Source organism: Terrapene carolina, unplaced genomic scaffold, assembly GCF_002925995.2.
Source record: "Terrapene carolina triunguis isolate 2854851 unplaced genomic scaffold, T_m_triunguis-2.0 Scaffold34029, whole genome shotgun sequence".
Lineage (NCBI taxonomy): Eukaryota > Metazoa > Chordata > Testudines > Emydidae > Terrapene > Terrapene triunguis.
In genome coordinates this window covers 131800-159220 of record NW_020698380.1, presented here as the reverse complement: position 1 = coordinate 159220, position 27421 = coordinate 131800, and the positions used below count along the sequence as shown (strand labels likewise).

General features: G+C 41.8%; 2 protein-coding genes across 2 annotated transcripts in view; one reads left to right on the top strand and one right to left on the bottom strand.

Moving 5' to 3' along the window:
• Positions 1–27421, top strand: part of LOC112102150 (acyl-CoA dehydrogenase family member 11) — a 55231-nt gene that overhangs the window by 26293 nt on the left and 1517 nt on the right. Inside the window, exons 14-19 of the mRNA XM_024193262.2 lie at positions 18756–18822; positions 19880–19965; positions 20184–20255; positions 21546–21700; positions 23710–23826; positions 24875–24984. Coding sequence (XP_024049030.2) covers positions 18756–18822; positions 19880–19965; positions 20184–20255; positions 21546–21700; positions 23710–23826; positions 24875–24984 — 607 coding nt within the window. The remainder of the gene's footprint in view (positions 1–18755; positions 18823–19879; positions 19966–20183; positions 20256–21545; positions 21701–23709; positions 23827–24874; positions 24985–27421) is intronic.
• LOC112102152 (atypical chemokine receptor 4) lies at positions 399–4968 on the bottom strand. Its single transcript, XM_024193266.2, has 2 exons — positions 4747–4968; positions 399–2001 (listed from the first exon to the last, which is right to left on the bottom strand). Exon 2 carries the CDS (start codon positions 1991–1993, stop codon positions 929–931), a length of 1065 nt encoding a protein of 354 aa, XP_024049034.2. The 5' UTR covers positions 1994–2001; positions 4747–4968; the 3' UTR covers positions 399–928.

Genomic DNA, 27421 nt, shown 5'->3' with positions numbered 1-27421 from the left:
TATAGGGCTACATGTTCAAAATTAGGTCATAAGTGTCATCTGCAAAATGTAAGACATTTTCATTGCTGGTTGTTACATCAGTTCCCAAAGCATTTTATAGAGGTCACAGGAAATGTGAATTGCCTTCCAGGAAACGACCAAAATGAGGCTCTGAGTAATCTCATATGAATATGGATTTAAAACCAAAGATTTGGCATGTGCCTATAATAGGAAATAGGTCTCATTGCAATCTAGTGCAAGCAGAATATAATTAAAAGGCATTCTGTGTTGTCACAGAAAAGGAACTCTTTTAAACATGCCACATATATTTAGAATCATAAAACACTGGACCATAGCTTGCTGTTTACTGCTGCCTCTGTGAAATACCAGAGATGAACTATTTCCTCAGTTCAAGCCTCACAGGCCATTTGTGAAGTGAAAGCTGAGGAAAAACGGAGTTGCAATTTCAGACAAATATTTTAAATCAATAGGAAGACCTGAAACAGTTTTGAGAAGCAACTCTGGAGAGTTACATTTTAAAGGACTGAAGATTATTAACTCTGGGGTACAAAATTCAGTGCCATCATATTTTTTTTTCTTTTTTACATATTAAGTATATATTTGTTGTGATTAGCATACCGGTATGTAGTCCATTCACTCTTCATCTAATTAATGGCGTAGCACTGTGACCCTTTAAATCCCACTTTTTTCAAGCGTTCCAGCTGGACTCTGTTTCTGTTGTTTCCATTACCTTTAGTATATGTTTTTTGGTCTTATTCCATTTTGAACTGCTTTGCAGCATCTTGGCTGGTTCATGTGTCAGAACATCTCTTCAGATTTGATTTGCAGAGTAACATGGATGTTTAAGTTTAATCAAAGAGGAAATAGCTCTCAGATGCATTATAATTGTTCCCTTCTGTTACACTGGTTAGAGAGGGTGCTACAGCTGCTATATAGTAAAGCTACTTATTTCTTCTGTGTGGCCGTCACAATTCATAGAAATCTCTTCGGCTGGTATATTGCGACTTCTCCTCCAATATCCAAAATTTTTGGCTATTTTCGTAATGTGCATTTTAAAAGAGTCTCCCATAAAGACGTACAAGATTGGGTTCAGGCAGCTGTGAAACAAGGCTATACTCTTAGTTATTTGGAGGGCAACATCTATGGTTTTACTCATGTCACAGTCTGTAATCAGCAAGTAGATGACGTCTATGGCTCGCCAGAACTTGACAATATTGTAGGGCAGCTGCGTGATAATGAAAACAACCACTACTGTCAGCAGAACTTTGAGGGGCCTAGATTTTTGAACGTTTGGAGACCTAACGAGTGCTCTGGCAATAGCTGAGTAGCAGGTCAGCATGACGAGGAAGGGTAACACAAACACTAGCGTAACTTCCAGGATTTGAATGGTTGCTTTAAGGAGTGTTCCCAGGTCCATTGGAAATACAGGAAAGCATCCATACCGGTCACTGTTTTTCTTGACTGTGTTAAAAATCAGTTCAGGAATGCTCAACAAAATGGCAGCCAACCAGACACAGATACAAGTTACGGTGCATTGCTTTCCACCTCTTTGGTGACTTTGGGGTTTGGAAATGGCGTTATATCTATCCACACTGATACAAGCCAGAAACTGCATGCTAGAGCTGAAGTTCATGGTGTATAAAGCAGAAGTGACCTTGCACATGATGTTTCCAAGCCCCCATCCATGGACTGCATTTGCAGCCCAGAAAGGGAGGGTGAATAGCAGTAACAGATCAGCAATTGCCAAGTTGATGATATAAACATCTGTCTTAGTCTTTAGTTTCTTGCAGTAGGCATAGATTGCCACCACTAATGAATTTCCTGCAATTCCCACAATGAAAGCCAGTGAATAAAACACAGGTAGGAACAATTTAGTGAAATTTCTCACCTCCTCTTTTTCACAAAGCATTTCAAACTGAGTGTAGTCAAAGGTGAAGTTTGATTCACCGTTGTCCTCATAATAGTCCATTGAGGTATTTTCACCCCACCCCATGGCAAAAGCTACAAGACAAAAAACAAATCTAAGTTGATTGCATGTTTAAAGATTGTCAGTGGACCCCAGAACACGTTAGGGTTTGTATAAAGATCTAAGCTAAAGACAAATAAAAATTAATACTATGTATACATTTGAGAATAGTAAGATACTACCCCAAACAAACAATACATCTACAGCTCCTCGGGGGAGGGGACTGTGTCTTCCTATCTGTTTATACAGCACCTAGCACATCTGAGCAAAACAATCCTGGCTGGAGATTTAGGGTGCTACCACAATACATACACTGAGAAGGAGAGCTAACTGTTTGAAACTGAGAGGCAGACATTGCTAAGGGGTGCCTGCAGTTGTATATTTCAGCAGGGTGTGTGTGTGTGTGTGTGTGTGAGAGATTTGTCAGATGCAAGTCAGCTGCTTATGGGAGGCGTCTGCTTAAAAACAATAGAGCAGAATTGGCCCCAGTTCTGGCCATACTGAGTTCACTGGTGCTCTGCATGAGTGCAGGGTCCACCTACACGGATCTGTTTGCAGGATTGATAGTCTGGGAATGTCTCCACAGCAAAAGCTACCCTACCTAAGCTAGCTTGAATCCAGCTAATGCACATAACAATAACAGTGAGGACAGTGCAATGCAGGCTTCAGAACCGGCTCGCAAACAGAGTACATATGCAGGGCTGCACTGTCTTTACTACTCTCGTTACCTGCGCCTGATGTATTCAAGGTTGCTTGGGTAGGCTAGCCGTTGCACAGCTTTTGCTGTGGAGACATACCCTCTGAGGCAGTCTCAGTCCTGAGGGAAGAAAGGAAGCCACCTATTTGTTTTCCCAGTATACTATGCACAGACAATTTTGTGTTTAGTGAGAATTTTTAAAGGTCAGCGAAATAATTCAAAACCAAAAACTTCAGTTTATGCTGACAGATTTTCTTAATGATTAAGTACAAGTACATGTTATAAATAGTCTCATCATGAGACTTTTATTGCCCTTTAATCCTGAAGTTTAGGAGATCCCATCTCCAGTCTGCATCTTGTAGACAAATCACTTATTACAGTACACTTTCCCCTGTATCCTATTCCCAGTTCCTATAACTATGTAGAATTACTCATTTGCTGAAATTCCATCTAATGTAAAAAGAGACTGCGAGATCCTGTAATGGCCTATTATCTGGAAATAAATTGGACTAATGCTAGCCAAGAGCAGAAATCTGCTGAATAGAGAAAACACATTTTCTCTGTTACAATGTTTCAGAATATTACTGTGTTAAAGTTATTGAAAACAGATGCTAAACTGATATCTGGCGCTGCCAGTGGGCTTTTTGAAACTTGAAAAAACACATACAACTTTGGCTGTCTTTAAAGAAAACATCTGCCAAATCCTTACTCAGAATATTTATCTGAAAATCTTTTTAAATTTGCTTCTTTCTACAAATAAAAGTTAAATTGTTATTAATGTCATGTGCAAGGTATGAGTGTGTGGTTAATCAAATTGGAAACTTGAATTTTAAAAAAATTGAGAAACGTTAAAATTTTCATTTGATACTTGTATCCAAAAATTGTTTCCTCGCCTGGTCATGAAACTGCTCTCAAATTAATAAATGCTGGTTATTTAATATTGATGTTTTGGTTAGTTGGTTTTGTTTTTAATCCTTAACCTCTGTGGAATTTTTCAACCAACATTTCAACGGATTTCCTATTCTGGACTTTACATGATAATTAGTTTTTCTTCATAAAAGTCTGTCATCTGGTATTACTGCATAGTGAAGTATACAGTATAGAAGATAAAGGGATTCTATTCATTTTTATTTTGTTTGGCAAGGGATACTTTGGGATACTACTATATACATTCTACCACTGGTAGTTTCTATCAATCAGATGTTTCAACAACAATAATATTTTTGCAGTTACATAGCGCGTTCATTGGAAGAATTCAAAGGTAGGAATTAGTATTCCCATTTTACCAAAAAGGAAATGGGGGTCCAGGAGATTAAGGCACTTGCCTAAGATTAGACAGCAAATTAGAAATATAATCTAGGTCTCCTGACTAAGTGCTCTAAACATTAGAGCTCATCTGGAAATGATTAATCTAAGAGGATTATTAGCAGATTTTCTTAAGGGCTAATAAAAAGGGAATTTAAACAGTTCCAGGAAAACTAACTCTGACATTTCTGTTAATGCATCATAAAGCAGGGAAGCTTGTAGGGTGAGGCATGTTCAGATAGCTGATATAGTTTCGGCTGAGCTGAATTCTGTATTAAATAATTGCCTGATGCTGCACAGTGGCTATTTGTCCCTAAAACTAATATTTCTTATTCTTGAGCAACATTTCTATTCATAGACATGCATTGTATCTAGTCTGAATATTAATATACATATTTGCACATCTTATAAAAATGATTACAGAATTTTGGTATGAATTCAATATTACTCTGCGTGTGTGGGTAGGCAGCATATGTGAACACCACTACGATTAAATATGCATAGTGAGAAATGTACAGATTTTTTCCTTCCCCTTCTCCCCCCGGATTTGACTTTACTGTACCACATGAGCACAAATCTGTCACTAATTAATTAATTAACGTGACTTTCAGAATTGGAAGTGATTACTCGGTTCAATGAAATCCTTAACTCTGTAAAACAAACTTCAATAACATTCACAAAGAGCAAAATCTCCAGTCCTTCTAGCTACAAAGAGGCTCGGTATTACACTTAGTGTACAGCTAAGTACATAATAAAATTTTAAAAAGAGAGAACTGACCTGTTTTTTTGTCAGCAGTCTGGTAGCAGAAGCTGATGTTTGGAACTTCCACAGTGGAATGTTCAGTTCTTGTGTGACTCACCCTAATCTTCGTCCTCTTTCCTGCACCACGCCCTTAAAGTGAACCCAACTGTACTTTCATTTTAATTTTCCTGTAAAAATCCTGCTTTCCTGGAAGTCAGTTATCACTTGTGCGCTTGAGTCACAGGTTTGCTACTTATGTGCGTGTTTAAACCAGAACAGCAGAGTTCACTGGAAAATCAGCTAGTAGCATTCAACTTGTTTAGGTATGATTATCTAAAAGGGATAGGTAAACATTTGAATCTTTACTACAATACACTAGAATAGCAATTTTATTTTTGAAGCATCCCCTCTGTGATGCATTGCGTACAAAATTAAAAACAAACTTAACAACTCACCTCTTAAAATATGAAAGAAATAAAAACAGGTTCGTAACAGGGGGAACCTTTTGGGGAGGTTAACAGTGGTGGTGCTGCACCTTTTTCGGCTGTCTACAATATTTGACATACAAAGGTGAATGTTTCCAGTGGGTCCCCACTTCTACAATTTATTAAGGGATAGTAGGGGATGCTTTATTGGTTCTTTCAGTTTGGCCATGTGCAAGATCTAATAAAGCCAGAAGGCTGGTATGCAAATACAGGGGAGTCGCATCTTACGCGGGGGTTAGGTTCTGAAGTCAGCGCGTAAGGTGAAAATCGCGTATAGTCAAACGCTCATTGAGTGGAATGGTGGGCGGAATTGTCCGCACTACAGGTACAGTGTTTAAATTGTTATTTTTCTCTTTTTTGTTTTGCCGATCGCGAATAGTTAAAATCGCGCAAGTTAAATGCGCCTATGATGTGACTCCACTGTAGTGGAAAAGCCAGTGATATGTTATCTGCCAGGATTGAGGATCAGATCTAATGCCCAAAGGAAGAATTCTCAGGCCCTGATGGGCAATGGATGAGGCCCTGAATGAGGCTGGAGCATTATTATTATTTAATTATTTCTACAGGATCTGAGATGACGTGGCACTTTCCAGAAACATAAGCTGACAATGTCCTTGCCCAGAAATGTTTATAATCTAATTTAATCATGACCCCACAAGTAATGTATCAGTTAACAATAGTGAGAAAGACAGATTTATTCAGTTAGGAGGTCGTGTGCAGTGTTTTGATTGTCGACATTATGACAGATTGTGTATTCTGAAGAGTTTACAAAACAAGAGGGTCTTGTCCAGATTAGTTTATCTGGCCAACCTCACGACCGTGACGCTGCTCTTCTGTGTATATACAACATCAGCAGCCTCTCACACACTTTTTGACAGATTTTATTCTGCCCTGTCATTTTGTATCCTGTAGCTGTTCAGTATTTTACAGTAAATGGCATACAGGATGCCTGACAGAGAAAGCAATAAGCAGGCCAGGGCTTTGCTTTTTGGTACAATGGATAATTAGTAGCACCTGCCATGTTCTGCCTGTGCTGAAATCAGTGTAATGTGTATAGGTTCCATTTTGCAAAATGGAAGGCTAGAGCCAGGTGTACCAAACATTGTTTCAAGTCCTTTTGGTCTGATCTGTATAGCATAGAAAGAAAAATAGGAGGGGAGTGGAATTTCCAATTTTCAGAGAGAGTCCTGCTATAACAACATGTTGCTTGTCTATAGTGCCTTTCATCTGAGACATCAAAGCACTTGACTCACATTGTCTAAGAAGGAGGAGATTTTTTTAAAGGCAATTATGTGCCTAACTCCAGTTGACTTTCAGCACAAACACTTCAGACAAGGAATGCCGTTGCTTAAGGGCCTGATCCAAATCCCCTTGAAATCACCGGGAGTTTCTTGGATCAGAGCCTAAGGCCTGCTCTACACTACGATTTTAGGTCGAATTTAGCAGCATTACCTCGATTTAACCCTGGACCCATCCACATGACTAAGCCCTTTTTTTTTTTACTTAAAGGGCTCTTAAAATCGATTTCTTTACTCCACCTCCTACGAGGGGATTAGCGCTGAAATCGGCCTTGCCAGGTTGAATTTGGGGTAGTGTGGACGCAATTGGACAGTATTGGCCTCCGGGAGCTATTCCAGAGTGCTCCATTGTGACCGCTCTGGACAGCGCTCTCAACTCAGATGCACTGGCCAGGTAGACAGGAAAAGGCCCGCGAACTTTTGAATTTCATTTCCTGTTTGGCCAGCATTGTGATCTGATCAGCACAGGTGACCGTGCAGAGCTCATCAGTAGAGGTGACCATGGAGTCCCAGAATCGCAAAAGAGCTCCAGCATGGACCGAACAGGAGGTACGGGATCTGATCACTGTACGGGGAGACGAATCCGTGCTAGCTGAACTCCGTTCCAGTAAACGAAATGCCAAAACATTTGAAAAAATCTCCAAGGGCATGAAGGACAGAGGCTATAACAGGGACTCGCGGCAGTGCCGCGTGAAAATTAAGGAGCTCAGGCAAGCCTATCAAAAAAACAGAGAGGCAAATGGCCGCTCCGGGTCACAGCCCCAAACATGCCGCTTCTATGATGAGCAGCATGCCATTCTAGGGGGTGCAGTCACCAGTACCCCAACCCCGTGCTTTGACTCCGTTAATGGAGTCGGACTCAACACGGAAGCGGGTTTTGGGGACAAGGAAGATAGCTCACAGCAAGGAAGTGGAGAAACCGGTTTCCCCAACAGCTAGGATCTGTTTCTCACCCTGGACCTGGAGCCAGTAACCCCTGAACCCACCCAAGGTGGGCTCCTGGACCCTGAAGGCGGAGAAGGGGACCTCTGGTGAGTGTACCTTTGTAAATATTAGACATGGTTTAAAAGCAAGCGTGTTTAATGATTAATTTGCCCTGGCATTCGCGGCCAGTACAGCTACTGGAAAAGTCTGTTAACATGTCTGGGGATGGAGCGGAAATCCTCCAGGGACATCTCCATAAAGCTCTCCTGGATGTACTCCCAAAGCCTTTGCAAAAGGTTTCTGGGGAGGGCAGCCTTATTCCATCCTCCATGCTAGGACACTTTACCACGCTAAGCCAGTAGCACGTAGTCTGGAATCATTGCATAACACAGCGTATGGTCCTGGTGTTTGCTGGCATTCAAACAACATCCGTTCCTTATCTCTCTGTGTCATCCTCAGGAGAGTGATATCATTCATGGTCACTGGTTGAAATAGGGTGATTTTATTAAGAGGACATTCAGAGGTGCCCGTTCCTGCTGGGCTGTTTGCCGGTGGCTGAACAGAAATGTTCCCCGCTGTTAGCCACGCGCTGGGGGGAGGGGTGAAGCGATCATCCCAGAGAATTGGGGGTGTGTGTGTGTGTGTGGGCTTGTGCTGCACGCTAACCCAGTTCCAGTCCTCCTCCTATATTGGCAATATCTCCCAACTGTATCAAATGCCTTACTGAAATCCAGATAGATTAGATCTATTGACTTTCCTTTGTCTAGAAAACCAATTATCTTCTCAAAGGAGAACAGATTGGTCTGCCACCATCTACTTTTTGTAAAACCATGTTGTATTTTATCCCAAATACCATTTACCTCTATGTCCGTAACTACTTTCTCTTTCAAAATGTGTTCCAAGACCCTGCACACACTTGAGGTCAAATGAACCTGTAGTTTCCCGGATCACTTTATTTCCCTTTCTGAAAAATACGTACTATATTAGTAATGCACAATACCACTAGACAACCAGTTTAGGACTGGGAAAGAAAACTGCCATGTCCAGGTGGCAATGAGAGTTGACATTTAGCTAAAATGGTGTTGTTAGCAATGTTACTGGCCAGTAGGCAGACTCTGGAAAAATCTTAATTTGACAAACTATGCGTCTGACTTCCCAAAAGGTGGAAGCTGGAGTTCCACCGTGCTTAAACTCTTCAGACTCAGCTTTGGAAGACGTGGGGTAGGGCCCCTTTCCCAGACAGGGGAGGGAAAGTATAATACAACCTTTAGGGTTTAAAAAGCAGTAGGGCACTTGAAATAAATAAGGGGGGGGGGCTTTTAAGGAGTGGAGTAAACTTTAAAATGATACTGAACTTTGTTTAGCTTAGCGAGTGTGACAGGATGTTTTTGACTCAGTATCATTTATTCATGTTTCAAGATACATAAGCAGTGCCCACGCAGAGCTCTTGTTGCCTTTGCTAAAACGCTGAATGTGCAGCTACATCAAAAATAAAGCCAGCAGCCACTCCTTGCCTCCAAAACATAACCAACCACAATAAATCAAGCCCAATCGGCGCTTCATCCCCCATATATGCTAGCCCTTGTTATGCTCCATGCTTCCTAAAAACCTGGGGAAATAGTTCAGCCTTGCAGCATGACCTAAAGATTAACAAATTTGGGCTATTTTGAAGCAGAGGTGAGAGGAGCGGGTTCCAGCATTCAGGACCCCTCAATGAGAGCAACTTGAAAACAGCTCGCTCTCTTACTCTGACAGGCCTGCAGCTCAGATGCCTCCGCTGACTCCTCACAGCAGGGTGGCACAGGGAAGGAGGTACTCTCTCAAACATGCCAATCACAAGGCAGGATAAATCAAAACCAACACCTTAAGTCTACCTGAAAATCAGTAGACAGCCAGGGCAGTTCACAGAGCACTGATGGCATCTGTTTGGGGCAGCAAACTCTGTTTAATAACGGAGCTGCCCCATTCTGCACCAATTTCAGTTTCGGGGCTGAATTCAGCCATGCCAAACCCGTGGAAAAAAATGCAGAAATTGGGCTTGTTTTTGGCTTAATTGGCTTGTGAGTTGCTTTTTGGCTTTTAGTTTGTTGCTTGTTGTATCTTGTTGCCTTTTTTTTTTTTTTTTTTGATCGGCTCCTGGCAAGCAGGGATAAGGGTGGGGGAGAGAGTCAGGGCTGCACAGCAGGCCCATCACAGTCCCACCACACCGGGTGGAATCTAATCACATAGAGTGTTGGGGTTCTTAAGGATTGGCTTGTTTTGGCCTTGTTTTGAAATGGGATTAGGTTGATTTTTGGCTTATTGTGAAAGTCAGGGTGCTTCTTTACTGCATGAAAGTTGGCAACTGTGGTTGAATTACAGCTGATCCAAGTTTTTTTACCCTAACACTGGGGTAGTGCACCACTTTTTTGTTTGTTTTCTTTATGATAGAAGAAGATAACACCACCTCCTCTCTGGGGCTTTTCTGTTGTTAATTTTATCCCTCTTGATTTACTTTACCTTCAGAAAGATCAGAAATGCCTGCTCTCTCCTGGTTTTGCTGTGGGGCCACTGGGACATGTTTAGTGTGAGCTCTATCACCTTAACAGTGTGAAAAAAAAAAAACAAGTAGGTTGCTTTTTGTTAGTTTCTTTAAAAAAAATAACATTCTGGCCTTCTTTATATATCATAAAGAAGCAAAAGAAGGCACGAGACCAATGTGTTTGTTCCTTTGCAGACCTCCCACAAAAGGTAGGACCAGATCCAGTATATTGCAATAATCTACTCTTGAGATGATGTAGGCACAGATCACAGTAGCAAGGCCCATAACTGAAGGAAACTATCACAAATTCATAGCCAGATCAGGGGGAAGGGGTGGAACCTTTCCTGAAACTAACAGCACTTGGGGCTCCAACACCACCCCCCAGATTGTGAGCTCTAGCTACATATAATTGGCAACCACCCTCAGGAACAACAGAATAATTCTCACTGTGACTTCTGATTGCTTCTCTTTCACACACTCCCACTCTCCTCCCCCCCATACAACCTATTCAGCATTACCTTGTACTTATCTGGATTGAGCTTCAAGCCGTTAGCTCTCATCCATGCTCCAATCTCCCCCGAACACTGAACAAGGCATTCATCAGCAGTGCCTGGGTGGGATGAGATAAAAATATAGAGTTGGGTGTCAACAACTTATCGAAAGCACCATGCTTCCTGACTCACCCTCTTAGTCGCCGGCCTTGGGTACATATTGAACAAGAGGGGACATAGGTTGGAACCCAGTGGAACTCCACATGACAGCACTTTTAGGAGAAAGAGCTATCGCCGAACACCACCCTCTCAGCCTGTTACCCAAAAGCAGCTCTGCCCACTGTAGCTACTGCCTACAGGACTGTCAATAACACCTTCTCATCAATGGCCTTGAAGGTAGCCAATCGATCAATAGATATCAGCACGGACACACAATCTTTGTTAGCAGGAGAAGGTAATCTAGGAAGTCCACTGTGCATTCTGTGGCATATTCGGGTCTGTACCCAGAGCAACAAGGGTCAAGGATATTCTGGGCATCTAAGTACTCAGAGTTGGCTTGCCATGACCTTCTCTATCATCTAAACCCAGAAGGAAAAAGTAGATGCTGGACAATACATAACCAGATTGTAAGTATCAAGCTTTGGCTTCTTGAGCAAGGATCTCACAGCTGCTTCCTTAAGAGAAGCTGACACATACCCTCTCTTAAGGGAAGAGTTGATACTCTTCATCAGAAATGGACTCATTTTATCTCTGTTTTAACTGCAATTGAGTAAAAGTAGGTAATTATGAACATGCATTTCTTTAGTCTGGAACCACACACAGGGAATTGAGAGTAGGATCACAGAAAACATAGGGTTGACCATGATCAGCTACCTTTTTTTTATACCTTTTTTAAAAATGTTTTTAAATACCTTTAGCTCTGTTCTACATAAGGTGCCACATAGTGTTTAAAAACATGTTTGTTAACATGTGGCTAACCACACCTCATTTTCCAAGTCTAGACAGAGTTATAGTCTAAACATTCTGGCCAACTTCTGAAGAAATAAAAATAAGGACAGCTAATTAGAATTTGGCTAATATACATATTGAAATGTACTTGCAGTCAGCATTCAAAGTCTGCTGTTCCCATTTGTTGAAAATTGGGTTTCCTGCACTCTTATTATTAATTCCTGCCAAAATGGCAGTCCCAGCTTCTTTGAGTCTGTTTTTGTTTAATAAAATGTAATAAATACCAAATTGGCTTGTAAACAAGATTGAATTCCGGACTTGCAGAAGCACAGGAGTCTTCTTTTAATCTCACCCTGGAGCAGAGATCTCGCTCTGATTCTTACAGTTCTTTTCTAGGATGGAAAAAATCATATGGTTATCAGATCTTTGGACTTTTGAGGGTGGGAAAAAATGAGAAGCAGTTTTTCCCTCTTTCCATGAGGAATGGAAAACTCTGCTTATGTTGAAAACTCTGGCTTCCTGTGCACCGCAGGCTACAGAACCTCACCCACCCACTCCTGTGATAAACACACAATCTCTGGCTGAGTAACTGAAGTCCTCAAATCATGATTTACAGACTTCAAAAGTTAAAGAAAATCCACTATTTATTCTAGTTCAAGCCAGCAAGTGATCCATGCCCCATGCTGCAGAGGAAAGTGAAAAAGGCCCAGGGTCTCTGCCAGTCTGACCTGGACTAAAGTTCCATCCTGACCCCAAATATGGTGATCAGTTAGACCCTGAGCCTGTCAGCAAGACTCCTCAGCCAGACATGTGATAAAGAATTCACTGTAGTAACTCAGAGCCCTCCCCATCTAGTGTCCCATCACCGGCCACTGGAGATATTTTCTACAAGCTGTTGCAGATGGGCCACATGCCACTGTAGGCAATCCCTTCATACTGTCCCCTCCATAAACTTACCAAGCTCAATCTTGAAGCCAGTTAGGTTTTTTGCCCCCATTGCTCCCCTTGGAAGGTTGTTCCAGAACTTCACTCCTGTGATGGTTAGAAATGTTTGTCTAATTTCATGCCTAAATTTGTTGATGGCCAGTTTATAGCCATTTGTTCTTGTGCCACCATTGGCTCTTAACTTAAATGACTCCTCTCCCTTCTCATAGACCTCCTGTGATTGACCAGTACACTCAGGTCTTTCTCCTACTCAGTTGCTTCCAACTGATATGTCCCTAGCTTATAGCAAAAATTCTTGTTATTAGTCCCTAAGTGGATGACCTTGCACTTTGCAATATTTTAATTTCATCCCATTTCTATTGCTCTAGGTTTCAAGGTCATCCGAATCTTCTTGTATGATGTTCCAGTCCTCCTCCTATATTGGCAATATCTCCCAACTTTTGGTCATCCTCAAATTTTATTAGCACATTCCCACTTCTTGTGCAAAGCTCATTAATGGAAATGTTAAATAAGATTGGTCCCAAGACTGGTCCTTGAAGAGCTGCCTTAATAACCTCCCTCTAGCCTGACAGTTCACCTTTCAGTATGACCTGTTGTAGTTTCCTCTTTAACCAGTTCCTTACCCACCTTTCAATTCTTATATTAATTCCCATCTTCTCCAATTTAACTAATAATTTCCCATGTGGAACTGTATCAAATGCCTTACTGAAATCCAGATAGATTAGATCTATTGCATTTCCTTTGTCTAGAAAACCAGTTATCTTCTCAAAGAAGGAGAACAGATTGGTCTGCCACCATCTACTTTTTGTAAAACCATGTTGTATTTTATCCCAAATACCATTTACCTCTATGTCCGTAACTACTTTCTCTTTCAAAATGTGTTCCAAGACCCTGCACACAATTGAGGTCAAATGAACCTGTAGTTTCCCGGATTACTTTATTTCCCTTTCTGAAAAATACGTACTATATTAGTAATTCTCCAGTCATAGGATATGACCACCGAGTTTACGGATTCATTAAAAATCCTTGCTGATGGGCTTGCAACTTCATGTGCCAGTTCCTTTAATATTCTTGGATGGCGAATATCTGCCCCACCTCACTCCCCCCGAGTTGGTCCCATTAAACTGTTTGAGTTTGATTTCCACTTTGGATGTGGTAATTTCTGCTTCCAAATCCTCATTTCCATTAACCACCCTGCCACTACCCCTAAGCTCCTCATTACCCTTATTTAAAACTGAGGCAAAGTATTTGTTTAGGTGCTGGGCCATGCCTAGATAATCTTTAATCTCCACCCCATCCTCAGTGTTTAACAGTCACACTTCTTCTTTTCTTTACATTTATATGGCTAAAGAATCTTTTACTATTGGTCTTAATTTCCTATTCCTAGGTCTAAGTCTGCTTGGCTTTTGGCACTTCTCAATTTATCCTTACACTTTCTGACCTCCAAGAAGTAGCTTTCCTTGCTGATCCATCCCGTCTTCTATTCTTTGTAAGCTTTCTGATTTCTCTTAATAACCTGTTTGAGATGCTTGTTCACCCAGTTTGGTCTGCAACCCTTCCCTATGAATTTTCCCCCCTTGCTTGGGATGCAGGCTCCAGATAATTTCTGCAACTTTGACTTAAACTAATTCCAAGCCTCCTCCACATTCAGATTCTTGAGTTCTTCAGTCTAGTCTACTTTTCCAGCTACTTCTCTTAATTTTTTAAAGTTTGCCCTTTTGAAATCAAGGACCTTAGTTGCCGACAATTTTTGTCTATCCTTCTATTTAGTTTAAACTGAGTTAGCTCATGATCACCCAAACCAAGGCTGCCCTCTACAACCAGCTCTTCTGTGAGGTCCTCGGTACTTACCAATACTAAATCTAAAATGGCATCGTATTTTGTTGGTTCGGTTGACCATTTGGTGAAGAAATCTGTCAGCTTTCACATCTAGGAATATAGTAGCACTTGTCCTGTGGTCTATATCTGGGAAATTAAAGTTTTCCATAATTACACAATTCCTGGTAGTATTGATTTCTTAAAAAATATGAAATAGGTCTCTCTCCATGTTCAGATCAGATTCTGGGGGGTCTGTAGCATACTCCAAGCACTATCCTCATAGAGCCTCTTCCTTCTCCAAAGTGATTTTGACCCAAACAGATTGTTTTTTCTGTTCTATCACTTTTAATTTCTTTACAGTCTATCTTGTCATTAATATACAATGCTACTCCACCACCTTTATCTTTATTTCTGTCTTTCTTTAGCAGCACATACCCTTCAATACCTGTACTCCAGTCATGATAATTATTCCACCACGTTTCTGTTATTGCTATAATATCTGTTTTCACTTCCTGCACCGGTAATTCTAGTTTCTCCATTTTGTTATCTAGACTTCTTACATTGGTGTACATATATCTTAGTTGTTGTTGCTTGGCTTTGCCCAGATTCCTCTCCCTATTAGGTACGGTCATTCTACTGCCAGTATTGCCTACTTGACTGTTAGTGCGAATACCAGTGACTTTCCTCTTGATGTCTTCAACCCTCTATTGTTCCATTCTCCATTGCTGTATTCTCTCTTACTTGATTTTCCTCCTGCTCAGCATTAGAATCAGGCATGGAGATTACATGAGCATCTCCCAACTCTCTACCCCGAATTCCTAGTTGAAAGTTGTTTTAATCAGTTGTGCCAACCTCCATCCCAGCAGTCTATTTCCCTCTCTATTCAAGAGGAGTCCATCCCATGAAAACAGTCCTCTATTTGTGAATTCCGCCCAGTGGTCAAACACCCCAAAGCCCTTCTTATAGCTCCATTGCCTGAGCCATCTGTTGATCATCATAATCTTGTCTCACCTTCACTCTCCTCCTCTAAGGACAGAGAGAATACCACTAAAGGTCACCTGAACCTCCATTTCTTTAAATGTCTTCCCCAGCCAGGCATAGTCTCCCTTGATACATTCCAGTGAGAATCCAGCAGTATCATTGTCTTTCATGGGGGAACAAATCAGTGGGTTCTTTCCTCATCCCATTAGGATCCTTTTAAGCCTCAGGTTCACATCCTATATCTTAGCTTCTGGCAAACAGCATACCCATCCGTTTGCTGGATCAGCTCTGGTGACAGGCCTGTCTGTTCCTCTTAGTAGGGAGTCCCCAGTCACGTAGACCTGCCTCTTCCCGGTGTTGGTGCAATTCTCTGGCCTTCCTCCTTTTGTTCTTTCTGGCTGCAAGTCCTATGTCTTTTGTTCTCACTTGCAATCTTCTGAGAGTCATCCTCTATCCTCCTGGGGCTCCGAACTCTGCTATCTTCATTGACTCTTCCCCTCTGCTTCTCTTCTTCTTTGCCTTCCCACCTTCTGTTACTACCTGCCATGCCCTTTCATTTTCCAAGTCAGCAAACCTGTTCCTCAGTTCATCATCTGTTCAAATCCCCTTCAAAACTCATCAATAGTTTTTACCTGCATCTCCCAACCTTAGATCTTTTCTTCCATCAGATCTATCAGGCAGCACTTCATACAAACAAAGCACCTATCAGGTACCTGCTCCAGGATAATGTACATCCCATAGCTTCCACATCCAGTCATCTTCATTGTCTCTTCCATTCCTTGGGTCACTACCACTGCTACCTCTGTAGCTGTCATAGCCTTCCCGCCTAAAGTCCTGTCAACGAGAAGAAAAGCACGCGCACGCATGCACGCAAGCATTCTCCCCTTACAATCTCTCACCTCAGACTCCCCCGTTTTCAGCACTGTTTGCTGGCTCCTGTGCGCTGCGCCCGAGATTGAGATATTTCCTTTTCTCCATGCCATTGTTTGTGCTATTGATTTATAAGATCTGACCAGATGTCTTGTCACAGTGCTGAACTATGCACTAACTTAAAAATGAAAAGTTTTTCTAATTGTTGGACTATATGATTATTCAGTCATGGAAACTTTTTTCCTAGGTTTTTTTTATGTGACAGTTTAAAATGATTTTCAGTTGTTTAAATAACAATTCCAGAAGGTCACATTTGTCCTGAGACAGGTTTTATGATGAAAACTGCATTACTCAAGGGTTAGGAAAATAACACCAGTACTCATGGATTACAAACTACAACTATAAGCTAAACATTGTTGAGTGGAAGGGGTGATATATTTTTCCTGGGTATCTCTGTAGCACTGACAGTCTGATACTGTGATTGTTTTCATCTGCACCTTTTACTTTACACATGCTAAATTAAAATAGCTTCAGATAAATACTCACCAGTGCACTATACAGTGCTATTCCCCATATCTGTTACTAGTTATATCACCTCTATTTGTGACCAATTCCCAGAGTCTATAGACCATGAGTCCTTAGGGGCATGAGACACAGGCGATCACATTAGCTGTTCCTCCACAAAAATGCTGCCTAGAAACCTACCCCATGGATGTGCTGGAGAGGGGGGAGGGGAGAAGAGACTCCCACCCCTCTCCTCAGTACATTGTAATGTACAAACTTGACCTGTTTTACAGCTGAGTGGGACATCTGTATTTCACTTTGGGAACACTTTGCTGTATAATCTAGACTAATCCAGAATTTTGTGAATTGTTCCAGACTTTTTTCAGAGATTTTTCTTTCAGTGTGGTATTTCAGTTTGCAAACTTTACATCTCCAGCTTACGTTTCACAAAGTGCTGCTAATTCCGCTCCTAAAGAAAAGCTAATGTTGTGTCAAGAAAGAGGGAAGTAAACAGCCAGCACTCTTGCCCTCCAAGCAAAAACAGCCTTTAGCAGAAGAAAGTAAATATCTCTCCCACCCTTGTCACTCTTAGGACATGCAACTATAGATTGCTCCTGTGTCAAGGTGGCTGTGCTCTTGTGGTGGTAGCTCTCTTCAAAGCCAGGCTGGTTATGCTCCCCAGGCCATAGTTATCTTCAAGGCTCCTATGGCAGCTTGACTCTGGTCATCGTCGCTCCATTTCCAGCTACTTCCCCATACAGTAGAGACCCCCCCCAAGCACTGCTGGGTCAGCATTTTCACATGTTTTCAAAGCTGCTATTCAAACGAGAATGGTTTAAATGTCAGTTGATATCAAATGGGCACCGTTGTACTGAATTAGTGAAAAACAGCTTGGTGTATGGAAAAGATGTTCCATTAGCGTGAGGTACTACTCTGAAGTGTGACTTGAAAAGTGTCATCGTGGGGTTACCGTGTTATTGTGTCTCAGTGATCTCCGTATAACCACTTCACTTTACACCATAAACAGGATGGATTTACTAACTACCAGCTCAGCAAACTCGAGGCTATGTCTACACTACCGCGGGATCGACGCTGCTGCGATCAATGCACCAGGGGTCGATTTAGCGGGTCTAGTGAAGACCCACTAAATCGATGGCAGAGCGCTCGCCGGTGGACTCCGGTACTCCACCGGGAACGAGAGGAGTAAAGTAAGTTGCTCTCCCGTCGACCCAGCGCAGTGTAAACACCGCTGTAAATCGATCTAAGCTATGTTGACTACAGCTATGTTACTCACAGAGCTGGAGTAGCGTAATTTAGGTCAATTTACCATGGTAATGTCGACATAGCCTCAGCTTGGGATCTGACAGTCAAATTGTGCTTCTGGTTCATTACCACCAGTAATAAAGATCCTGTAGGTCAAATCCTGTCCTCAGTGACACGATTTGTGTACGTATGATGTCTTCATTGGGCGTTGCCGTGGCAATTTAACAATTCCGCTGATAGTTGTGCAAGGTCAAATAGAATCCAGCTCACTCTCCTATAGCTATGGTGTTCCTGTAGGATGTAAAAAGGACCAATGCTATGTGATGGTACTAAAGCAAGGAGATGGGTCTCTGAATAGATCATAGTGGGGGAGCAGATCTGTTGACAAGTCATGTTTTAGTCACTATTGTAATCTAGATCCATATAATCCATCCTAGAATAATCTTTTGGATTATCCACTAAATTTTTGGTTTTCTGTCACACAAACATATATCAGATAATGCTGTGGCTGGTTCAAAAGACTACTTATGTATTTTCAGATAAGAATTCCTATTGAGTTTATTTTTGTCTTGAAACCAGAACAAAGCACTTCAAATGGGAAAAAAGAATGCTTAAAAAGCTGGCTGTACTTGAAGAGGGCAGCATCTGGCTTGAGTGAGGGAGTGCTTGCCTTTGTTATTTGCTCAGCTGCAAGGGTGATGGAATTAATTTAGACCCCCTCTTCAAGCATCTTGTTTGATCTTTTTCCTAGGAAAATAAAAATGAATGATGGAACTGGATCCAGGGCATTTTCTGTTTGATTTTTTTTTTTCATGTTAATCAGGTGGTTGCACTTCCTTTTCTACTCAATAGCCCAGAAACAGCATAGATAATAGATTACTCACCTTTGCCATGGTTATACTCTAAAGAAACATTGTAAGAAGTTGTTCTGTGAAACTTCATTAAATTACTTCCCTAGAGAGATTTTTATGTGAAAAGCGATTTCTTGTGTTTTTAGGGGCTGGGAATACAAATTGCAAAGTCGCAATTGTGATGGCCAAAAATAAAAATCTTTCTGCATCCAGGTAAGAATTAAATGGTCACTGAGACATTTGTTCAGCATCCAAGCAATGAGACCCAATCAAAACCCCAGTTATTGAACCAGCCATTGCTCACAAAACCTTTACATGGAACAATTGTAATTGCATGGTCAGTTAGAGTTGAGTATGGTTTAGAAATGGAACCTTAGGCCATGTACGTACCCTCAGAAATCTAACTGACCAAACTTCAGAATTTCTCCGATAGAGTCCAAGTCATAAGGTACTCTTGATCTGTGTGGGTTGGATCAAGGACAACATATGGCCTTAATGTCTTTAGTTCTCCCTTAAGCCTTTTGAAAATGTATCCTTTAAAATCAACATCACAAATACTCACTTTTCTAAAACTAAAATCTACCACCAGACCTGGTTTACATTTTTAATTCATTAAGCGTGTTATTAAAGCATAACTAGAGGAGGGAATGGTTCTATGAATATTAATAAAAGCAAAACTATACACAGTTTGCCAGATGAGAAAAAGTAAGTGCAAGAATCAAATCAAAGGCCTGAATCCTGCTCCTACTGAAGTTAATGCCAAAACTCCCAGGAACTTAAATGGGGCAAGATCGCAATGCCAGTATATATGGAAAAGTTAATTGGATCAGGGGGTCTAACAGTTCGTTCATACCACAAGTTCTGAAAACAGGGACCTTAGTATTTCCTCAGTCTTCTCAACCCAACTATTCCTGACATGATGTATTGTATTTACACATACATCAAGCAGAAAGAAAAATATGAAGGCATCTATTTTGATGCTTACTATAAAACCTTAGGCTCACACTCAGGGCGCACACCTTCTATCTGGCACCCTCTCTAAGTGTTGGAACCCGATGTCCAGCTGCCCAGCCCCTCCGGGCGCAGAATTTTACCTTCATTTCTCCCCCGTCACCCCATTCTTAAACACATCTCTCTCCTACATCTCCACCCACATGTGTAGCACAGGAGAGTACAGATCATACAAAACTTTTTAAAAGTTGTACTTTAAAAAAAAAAATCTAAAATAGCTATTGAGATTTCTCCTAACTGTTACTTTTGTCTTGATCAGGTACAGACAGCACAGTATGATCATAGTTCCACTGGACATACCAGGCTTGAAGCTTATAAGACCTCTTTCCGTGTTTGGCTACCTGGGTAAGGAGGAAATCGTAATTATCAGCCACGTTTGCATTTGTATTAGCCTACTCGGGATCTCAGGAGTAATAATTATACTATAAACATAAAGTACTAAAGACACTCTTCGAATGCATATCTAATAGGCACATCAGTACTGAGCACCTGTAATTTGTGAGTGAATATTGGCTAGAACCAATTTTATACATGGATATTTTGCTTTTTCTTTGTGTAATTAGATCAGCCCCACGGTGGACATTTTGAAATACATTTTAATGAAGTGCGAGTACCTGCCTCCAATTTAATACTAGGTGAGCTTCACTGTTAACTGTTCTTTGAAAGTCACTGCAATGACACTAACTTAAAGTAATTGTGTCCTTTTAAAATCTGATGAAAGCTCTGATGAATAACCTTACTATGTAAGGAATATGCCATTAAGCTTTTGTTCTTTCTTTATATGTTTAGATGTAAAGACAGTTTTTCCAGGAGCTGCCTCTTGGAGAGAGAAGTTCATTCTTGACAGTAGTGTCAACAGGGGTTGAATTGGGCCAGCACACAGTCCCTTAGCTGTACTTTTCTGCCTCAAAAGATTTCTTACTAGTCTGCAGCATCTGAATTGTCTCCTCTTCATAGCAGAAAAGTATCCACTAATTGTGCTTAATCTGTTTCCAACCTATTGACCTTTTGCTCAGCCAGGAAAAGGGTTTGGAATGTTATCTTTCCCCCCTCCTCCAATAACCTAACACTGCAGAATACTCTCAGTTTTTATCTTTTTGGTTTTTAAGTAGATATGGTTGCTGCACCAGCAGTGCCAAAATTCCTCCTGCACTGTGGCAGGCCAAAGCAAAAGCTATGGAGTTCTTATCCAAGAATAAACAAACCTTCCCTTCCTTCCTAATTCCTTCTGAATACAGCCCAGGCCTCTCAACAGACAGGTCTGCCTCAAAGTCTTTCAAAACAGAATTCTGATGTTGCCTACGGCCATACTATCCTGAACAAGCCTGATCTCGTCAGAATTCTGCATAGGCAACAATAGGTATTACTTGCCCCTTCTTGTAGGAGGAACGTTTTGACCTCTCTGACTTACGCCAAGTCTCATCTGGGGAGAAGCTAGGATTTATATAGCTTCTTCGCCCACCATGTAAGTGCTTTGCTGAATCAGAGTTTTATTGAATCACCCTTGGAACTGATCTTTCAGTTGGACATTCATCAGTTACACTCTGGAAACCACAAATTAAAAGACCTCAAATCCCATAAAGTTGATAAAAATGTAAGAAATAATTAGGTAATTCAAACCCAACTGGAAACCAGAATAATAACCCCTTAGGCACAAATACTATTGACAGAACCTGAAGAGAGAGTGGGAGTTCGTGTGTGTTGCTTTATGTGAATACATATAGGTATTAAACAATTAAAATGGCTACAGTGCTGCAAAATAATCTTTGTAAAGAAGCTCCTCTCTAGGGTAGCATCAGACAATGCCTGCAGTATGGCCACTGATTTTCTTCAGAGCAGAGGTGCGCGGTTATTTGAAGCATTGAAATGAGTTCCACTTGGCCATTTTGTTTCCCACCTCTCTTTTTTTGTTTCCCACCACACAGGTGAAGGAAGGGGTTTTGAGATCGCTCAAGGTCGGCTTGGACCAGGCCGTATTCACCACTGCATGAGATCCATAGGTGCAGCTGAATCTGCTCTACAGATAATGTGTGAGCGTGCAGCTCAGAGGGTGACCTTTGGGAAGAAACTGTACCAGCATGTAAGCACACTACCTCTTTGCCTAGTTTGCTATGAATACCCCTTTGCTTAGCTCATGTGGAAGCTTGGGATTCTAACATCCACAGTAACAATCACTCTAGAAAAGGTTGAGATGTCAGACAGCATTACACATAATCGCCAATTCCCATCAACTCTGGAGATGCTGTAGGTTAAATATCTGTCTCAGATAGGAAAGAAAATACTAAGGCTGGGAGTGTCTCAGTTTTGATTGTGCCAAGATCTGCAATCTGAGTGAATTCCTATAGTTGTTTTCCTAACAAGTACTAAAGCCCCATTCACTGTATTTAAACACACATTTTGTAGCAGAGTTTTGGCTGGTTTTCTCTGATCAGCATGGACCAGGACTCCAGAGGCAGGGCTGGTCTGCAAACCCTGGACTTGTTTTCGCAGGCACAAATTTGCATTCACCATTATTGGGCACTTAGATGTCTAGCTTTGACTTGTGGGCCCAGAGACTGGGCACTGTGTGATCATAGCCAGAAAATAACTTCATTTTTGCCAGTGCAAATCAATGTTAAGGCCAGGCTGAGTATTTGGCCTGATCTGCCAGGCATTCCTTCCTGACAGCATTTGCCTGTTTTGCTATGTCTGTAAATTGATGTGCTGAAGACTTCCTTTGGTTGGCAGACATCAAGTATTTCTGGGTCTCAGCCAAGCAGACACAAATGTTTGTTTGTCTTTTTTCCACAAAGTAAAGGCTTGGGAAGAAGGAAGTGATTGCAGCAGATTCTAGAAAATGGTTATACAGAACTGATATAATTAGAAATAGCTGTATAAGCGTCTCAGCACATCACATGGAACAATTAAACACAAAACTAAAGTACTGCCGTTAGCATGTCCAACAGTGGAATCACCAAGTGCACACGTTGTCAGAGTCCCTTTCAAATAAACAAAGGAAGTTAGGCTTTGTCTCCAGTGGCAAGTGACGACGGTGTGAACAGCGCGTTGGCGTCAGGAGCGCTCTCCTGCCCACAACACTAACATAGGCTTAGAAACAAGGCTTAGAAACAAGAATGGGGGGTAAAATTATTGGGCCAGATCCTCAGCTACATTGACTTACACTAACTGAGGCTGTGGCCGGCTGTGTTCACAAAAGGTGCAAAATGGAATTTTTAATCATTTGTGAATAGCCCAGATGCTGTTCCCCCTGAAGGGCAGCCTCAGACAGGAAAGACATAGCACAGAAGGGCTGTTATCAAGGTCTTAAATTACTGCAAACAAGCTGAGCTTGTGCAATTGACTATAGTGGGACTAGTAATACATTGGCAAAAATAGTAAAGGGCAAATGCACTAAGAACCACAGCACAACTGTTTCCCTAGGTTCCCCTTCCCCCCCAGATTTGGACATTTGCGATAACTAATTGAACTTAGTCCCTGACACTTTTTTTTTTTTGGCGTGTCATGGAAGGACTTTGCAGGGAGGTGGGTTTGAACAGGTAGTAATAGCAACGAGAGGAGGTGCAAGTAGGGCAGAAGTAGGCAACACTACCAGAGCATGAGGGGAGTGGGGAGTCTGAGTAGCAAGCAGGCAGGTGCACAGAGCCAGAGCAATGGGAAGAGCCAAACAAGTGAGGATGGGCAGTTGGGTGGTTCTTTTCTCTCTCTTTTTAGATTCTAGTGTAAGAGCAGAACCACAGCAACTCTGAGGCTGGATATTGCCCGTCACATCCACGAAGACACACTGCCGTCTCTCTGTCCACTTAGGCCTTGGGCTTAAGGGGTCGGTAGTTGGATGAGAAAAGCTTTTATTAGTTGACTGTGTGTCTAGTTAGTTTTAATTTATGGTTCTCTCATGTGTAGAAGAAGTGGGCTGATTTTCAGAAGTGCTGAGTACACATGATCAGCCCGCTTCTATCCAGGAGCCTTATTTAAACATCCAGCATTGAAAACTTTGCAAGTGTATAGCTAAGAGAGGCAAAGGGTTGTTCTGGAAACGCGGATGAAGTTGGTCTGTTTCATGCCCCCAGTTTTCTCTTTATGTCTCTACAGGAGGTTGTTGCCCATTGGATTGCTGAAAGCCGCATTGCTATTGAGCAGGCCCGATTGCTTACACTGAAAGCAGCCAGCAGCATTGATACCAAGGGCAGTGCACAAGCAAGGAAAGAGGTAAGCAGGGTTGGGGGGTTTTTTTTTTTTGGTCATTGAGGGGAAAAAATTAAAGTAATGAAGGACCCACTTTCAGGATTCGCTCCTATCTTAATAGAGCGGGTGGAAATTTTTTGACAAACCCCAGCCTGTTTATGGAAGAGCACACTTCCACAGAAAATTCAATTTTCCATTTATTTTTTAACAAGATATTTTTTCCAGTTGTCAAAAAAAAATGGCGAACTTTCTATTGAAAAATAGAACTTGGGTGTTTTGTTTTTTAATTTCCTGGCACCTCCTTGCCCTTTCCCAATCAGTTCTGCTTAATAGATTTACCCCAGTGAATCCAGCAAAAGAAATACCGGGGGAAATTCTGAAATCAGTGTCACTTCATTGTCTTAAATCTGTGCTCTCTTGCCCCTCCTGTGCAAAAGCTTGATATTTTTGGTCAGTACTGTTTATTAGCCACTTAGAACAGGTTAAAGATGCCCAGTCATTGATGGATATTGGTAATCTTTTACCAGATATATTTATTTATGTTCCAGGTGAAATCATTACTTGTTACTCTAAGCCTAAAGGTGTAAATGGGGTGGAGTGCATTTGGATGGCCTAGAGGATAGGTACAGAACCTTACTCTCTAATGCCACAATCCTGCATGTTGCGAAGTACCCTACCTTTCTTTGGGAGCTAGCACCTTGCAACAATTATTTGAATATAGCCCAAATTTGATATGACATGTTAGTCCAATTTCTAGAAGTGTCCCCATCACAGAACAAAGCAGTTGGCAGTCTTTGAGAGACCGAGAATTGAGTGTGTCCAAAGACTGAATAACCTTTTGTAGCCACTCAGGTCATTCCTGAAGGTCAGGGTATAGTCACATTAAAGGTGGAGTGGAAGCTTGCAATCCCAAGTCCCTGAGTTGTGGCAAATGCACAGCTTGTTACAATCCAGCTCTTGGAACTGGGCCTGTGGAAAAAACAGGACCAGAGCTGTGTGAAATTCCCATTTCCTACACCCCTTATGGTGGAAAACTCCTACATTCAGGTTTGTTTGTTTTGTTAAAATACAGATAGCTATGATCAAGGTGGTTGCACCCAGAGCTGTCCTTAAAGTGGTGGACTATGCAATCCAAGTTTGTGGAGGAGCTGGAGTTTCTCAGGATTTTCCTTTGGCTCGTATGTGAGTAGGAGGGATATCTATCCCATGTTTCTCTAACAGTATTTCCCCTTTCTTGTCAAACTGGTTAAAAGGCTCTGCATTTCAGGTCGGATTGAGCCAAATTCTGCTGGGACTGGAGCTGGGCAGTTTCTTTTTGGCAAGTAATTTGATTAAAAAAAAAATGCAGTTTCAACAGACCCAAAACTATGTGACTTTTCATCAAGTTTGTCAGATAGTTTTGACCACCCCAAAATACTCTAAATGGTTTAGTAATTTCAAAAACATGTAATTTTGACCCAACCTCAAAATTTTGTTTCAACCTCAGGCATTTTCAGAAAAGCAAATGACTAGATTTTTAAAGTTTGAGGAGTGGGGGAGATAGCCAACTCCCTGATCACCTTTAGCCCAGGGGTTAGGATAATCTCATGGGATATCGGAGACCCAGGTTCAATTCCTCCCTCTGCCTACTGAGGGATTTGAACTTTAGTCTTACATTGCAGCAGGATGTCCTAGCCACAGGGCTCTGGGTCATTCTCAATCAGACCCGTGGAAGCTGTTTTACTTTTAAATAAATAATTAGTATTAGAACAGGGACTTGAATTTAGGGCTTACCTAGGATATTGGAGACCCAAGTTCACGTCCCTACTCTAGTTACTGTTTATAAATAAGTGAAACAGTTTTGACAGAATGACCCAGAGCCCAGTGGCTAAGACATGCTGCTGCTCTTTTGATTTTTGACAAACTTAGAATTCCATTTTCAGTTTGATCCAAAATGATTTTTTTTTTTTTTTTTTTTTTTGCAACTGCCAGTGAATGGAACAATCCATTATCTGCCCAGCTCTAACCCTGCTGTACTCTTGCACCTCCATTGAAGTCAGTGGGGCTGCATCTGAAAGCAGAATTTTGTCTCCTGTACTCAAAGGCATTATGCCACTTCAGAGTAGAGGTGAAATACAAAATAAAATTTATTGAGTTAAGACCAGAAGGGACTATTGTAATCTACTCAGACTTCCTGCATAACATGCACTGGAATTGCACCCAGTGATTCTTGCATTGATCTCTATAACTTGGGGTTGAACTAGTGTGTCTTACCAAGACTGGATCTTCTGCTGACTCAGTGATGGAGAATCTACATTTTACACAATATTTTTCTAAAACCAACTCCAGCTAATCTGTCACGTGAGGGGGCTCAGTCCAGAAGAGGAGCTTTGAAGAGAGTGATATATTCATCCTTTCCCCCTTACAAAGTTAATCTATCAATCTGAGCAGAATCTGCCCTAGAGCTAAAGTAAAGTTTACTTCCGAAGCTGGGTCTTTAGGGTCAGTTCAGAGTGCTTTTGCCAACCTTATTTAAGGACTTAACATGTTACCCTTTGTCTCAGCAATAGAGCACCTTACTGTTGACAATGAAAATATCCCTTACACCTGCTGCACTTATGATCCCAGCAGCTAAGTAGAAGTTTGAAAAATAGTTAGTGTGTCTTGAAGCTTGTCAGTACCAGGTTCTGTTATCAGAGCACTAAGTCACAGTTTAGAGGCCAGCAATAGCTGCCAAGGCAGCTATACCATGCCATCCTTTGGCAATCAAGGAGCAGTGATGGACTCACTCCACTACAAGACATGGGCACAGGCTACTCCTGTTTCGGTATCAATATTGCTTCTCTCATAGCTGGCTTAGATGTGTCAGTTTGCTCTCATCTATGGGCCAAAATACAATTCTGATTTCAGAGGCACACAAGCCCTACTGATGGCAATAGCACATCGTTTGAGAATAGACCAGTGCAATGAAATGGGGATTCCTGGTTCACGGCCCAGCTTTCCTTGTGATCTTGGGCAAGGCACTTTGTTTCCACTCTCATCTTAATAAGACAGCCCCTGCTTCAAGACCTGTTTGTATAATACCCATCACCATGGGAGGGAGCCTAGTCCCCATGGGTCATCCAGGTAGTACTGTAATATAACAAAGTGCATTTCCAGAGTTAGAAGTGAGACTTAAGTGTAGTTCTCCCCCTCTAGGAGCCAGACATGAGGTTGCATGGCCAGAGTGTGATGTACTCTTCACTGCAATTAGGGGGGCCCATCCCAGCTGGCTTCTACTAAGGGGCTGTTTAACTACAGTGAAGATGCTGGAGGGTCCCAGATCACAGGCTGCAGCCCAAGTCTGAACAGCTACACTGCAGTCAAATAGCCCCTTAGCTTGAGTCCAAGTCAGCTGACAGGGGCCAGCCCACAGTGGCTAAATGGCAATGTACACACACCCCTTTCACCTTGGTGCTGGTTCCATCCCCCTAAAGGTCACTTCCCCCCCCCCCCCCCCCCCCAAAAAAAAAACCCACCCATGATTGAGGACCTCTCTCTGACAACATAACATCTACTGCTTGCGGTGAAAGGACAGATCCAGTTGCTCAGAGGCAGTAGCAGACAAGTCTATAGATGACCTACATGGGGACTAAAAACA